This window comes from Trypanosoma rangeli, assembly GCF_003719475.1.
Source record: "Trypanosoma rangeli strain AM80 chromosome Unknown Tra_15.4_contig_00416, whole genome shotgun sequence".
NCBI lineage: Eukaryota > Euglenozoa > Kinetoplastea > Trypanosomatida > Trypanosomatidae > Trypanosoma > Trypanosoma rangeli.
The window spans coordinates 13,400-15,182 of record NW_021706154.1 but is presented as its reverse complement, the minus strand read 5'-3'; the positions used below and the strand labels follow the sequence as shown (position 1 = coordinate 15,182).

Here is a 1,783-nt window from a genome sequence, read left to right as displayed (position 1 = left end):
TGCTAAATGGGAAGAAATTGAAGGAAGTTGTGCATCAGCCTGTTCGCTGCGTGTTCCCAGCCTTGTGAGGGTTGGGGATGATGTGTTTGCCGTTGCTGAGGCTCAGTGCAAGAAGGAGGAAGAGGACAGCAGCTTCACTGGCATCGTGTCGGTGCCCCTCAATCAAATTGATGATGCTGCAAAGGAGATCCCGACGACAGACGCAAGTGTCTTTTGCACACAATTTGAGGAGACAAGTGGCGCGGCTAGCGGCAAGGCAACAAAGATAATGCAACCAACCACAATGGCAGTTGGCAGCGATGTCTACATGCTGCTTGGAAACTACAGCCGCACAGAGTCTGAACCTCAAGGTTCCGGTAAAGATGGCTTGGGGCTGTTGCTGGTGAAGGGAACAGTCAGTGGAAATAATGACGGAACAAAGAGAATCCAATGGGATAAGACTGCCGTATTGAATCTTGAGACCAAGGGACTTCATGGGTCTTTGACTCGGTTGGTTGGTGGCGGAGGGTCGGGTGTTGTGATGAGTGACGGCACGCTTGTGTTTCCCATGCGGGCAACAGACAAAGGAAAGGACGTTTTGTTGTCCATACGTTTCACCCCGTCAGAGAAGAAATGGGAGTTTCCACAGGGTACGACCGGTGAGGGCTGCAGGGAACCATCCATCGCGGAGTGGAAGGAGAAAAGCCTCCTCATGATGGCTCACTGTGGGCAAGGCTTTTACGATGTTTACAATGGTTTGGCGGCTGGTAGAAGTTGGTACGACGTGGGTGAGCCAATTTCTCGCGTGTGGGGCACCTCACTGAAGCGTCAAGGAGGGGACGGCGTCCGGAGCGGCTTCGTCGCTGCAGACATCGATGGAGAGAAGGTGATGCTGCTTACCACGCCGGTGTATTCGGAGAAGGGAGAGGGCCAGCTGCATCTTTGGGTGACAGACAATGCCCGTGTACATGACCTTGGGCCGGTATCTCGTGCAGGCGATAACGCTGCCGCCAGCTCCCTGCTTTACAGAGCCGCGAAGAAGGAGTTGATTTTACTGTACGAGAAGAAGAGCGGAGATGAGTCATACAGTCTTGTCGCTCTGAGCCTGAAAGACAAGCTGCCGCAGATACAAGAGGTGGTGCAGAATTGGACTGCATTGGGCAAGGTACTAACAAACTGTGCTTCCACTGGCACTGTTGACCTGGGAATAAAGAATGTGTGTAAGGGCCCTATTCCCACGGAAGGGCTGGTTGGCGTTTGGTCCAACAGTTTGGAGGGGAATTTATGGAAGGACGAGTACCTCGGCGTGAACGCAACCGTAACAGATGGAGTGACAAGCGATGAGTGGGGCGTGACGTTCAAAGGCGTTGGGGCGGGGGCGGAGTGGCCGGTGGGCAGCAAGGGGCAGAACCAGCCGTACTACTTTGCGAACAACAAGTTTGCTCTTGTGGTGACGGTGATGATTAACGCGGTGCCGGAGGCAGAGACTCCTGTTCCTTTGATGGGTGTGAGGATGAATAACACAGAAGGCACTGCGCTCTTTGAGCTGTTCTACACGAAGGGCAAGAAGTGGGGATTTCGGGGGGGTCGCAGAGTCATCAAAGAGTCTACGGAAACGTGGGAGGTAAACAAAACATATCAGGTGGTGATGGAAATGGATAAAAACAACGAGTGGTATGTGCACGTCAATGGGGGGACGATTCATGAAGGGGGCTACAATGACGCTCTGTTCAGGTCGCACCGGATCTCGCACTTTTACTTTGGCAGCGACAAGAAAGAAGTTGGGGTCAACAGCCACGATTTG

General features: G+C 53.2%; 1 protein-coding gene across 1 annotated transcript in view; it reads left to right on the top strand.

The window, feature by feature from the left end:
• The window catches only part of TraAM80_08449 (trans-sialidase), a gene marked incomplete at both ends in the record, with an annotated part of 3,130 nt that continues 1,347 nt past the window's right edge, over nt 1-1,783 (top strand). The window contains one exon of the mRNA XM_029385200.1: nt 1-1,783. This exon is cut by the window's right edge and continues 1,347 nt beyond it. Coding sequence (XP_029235005.1) covers nt 1-1,783 — 1,783 coding nt within the window.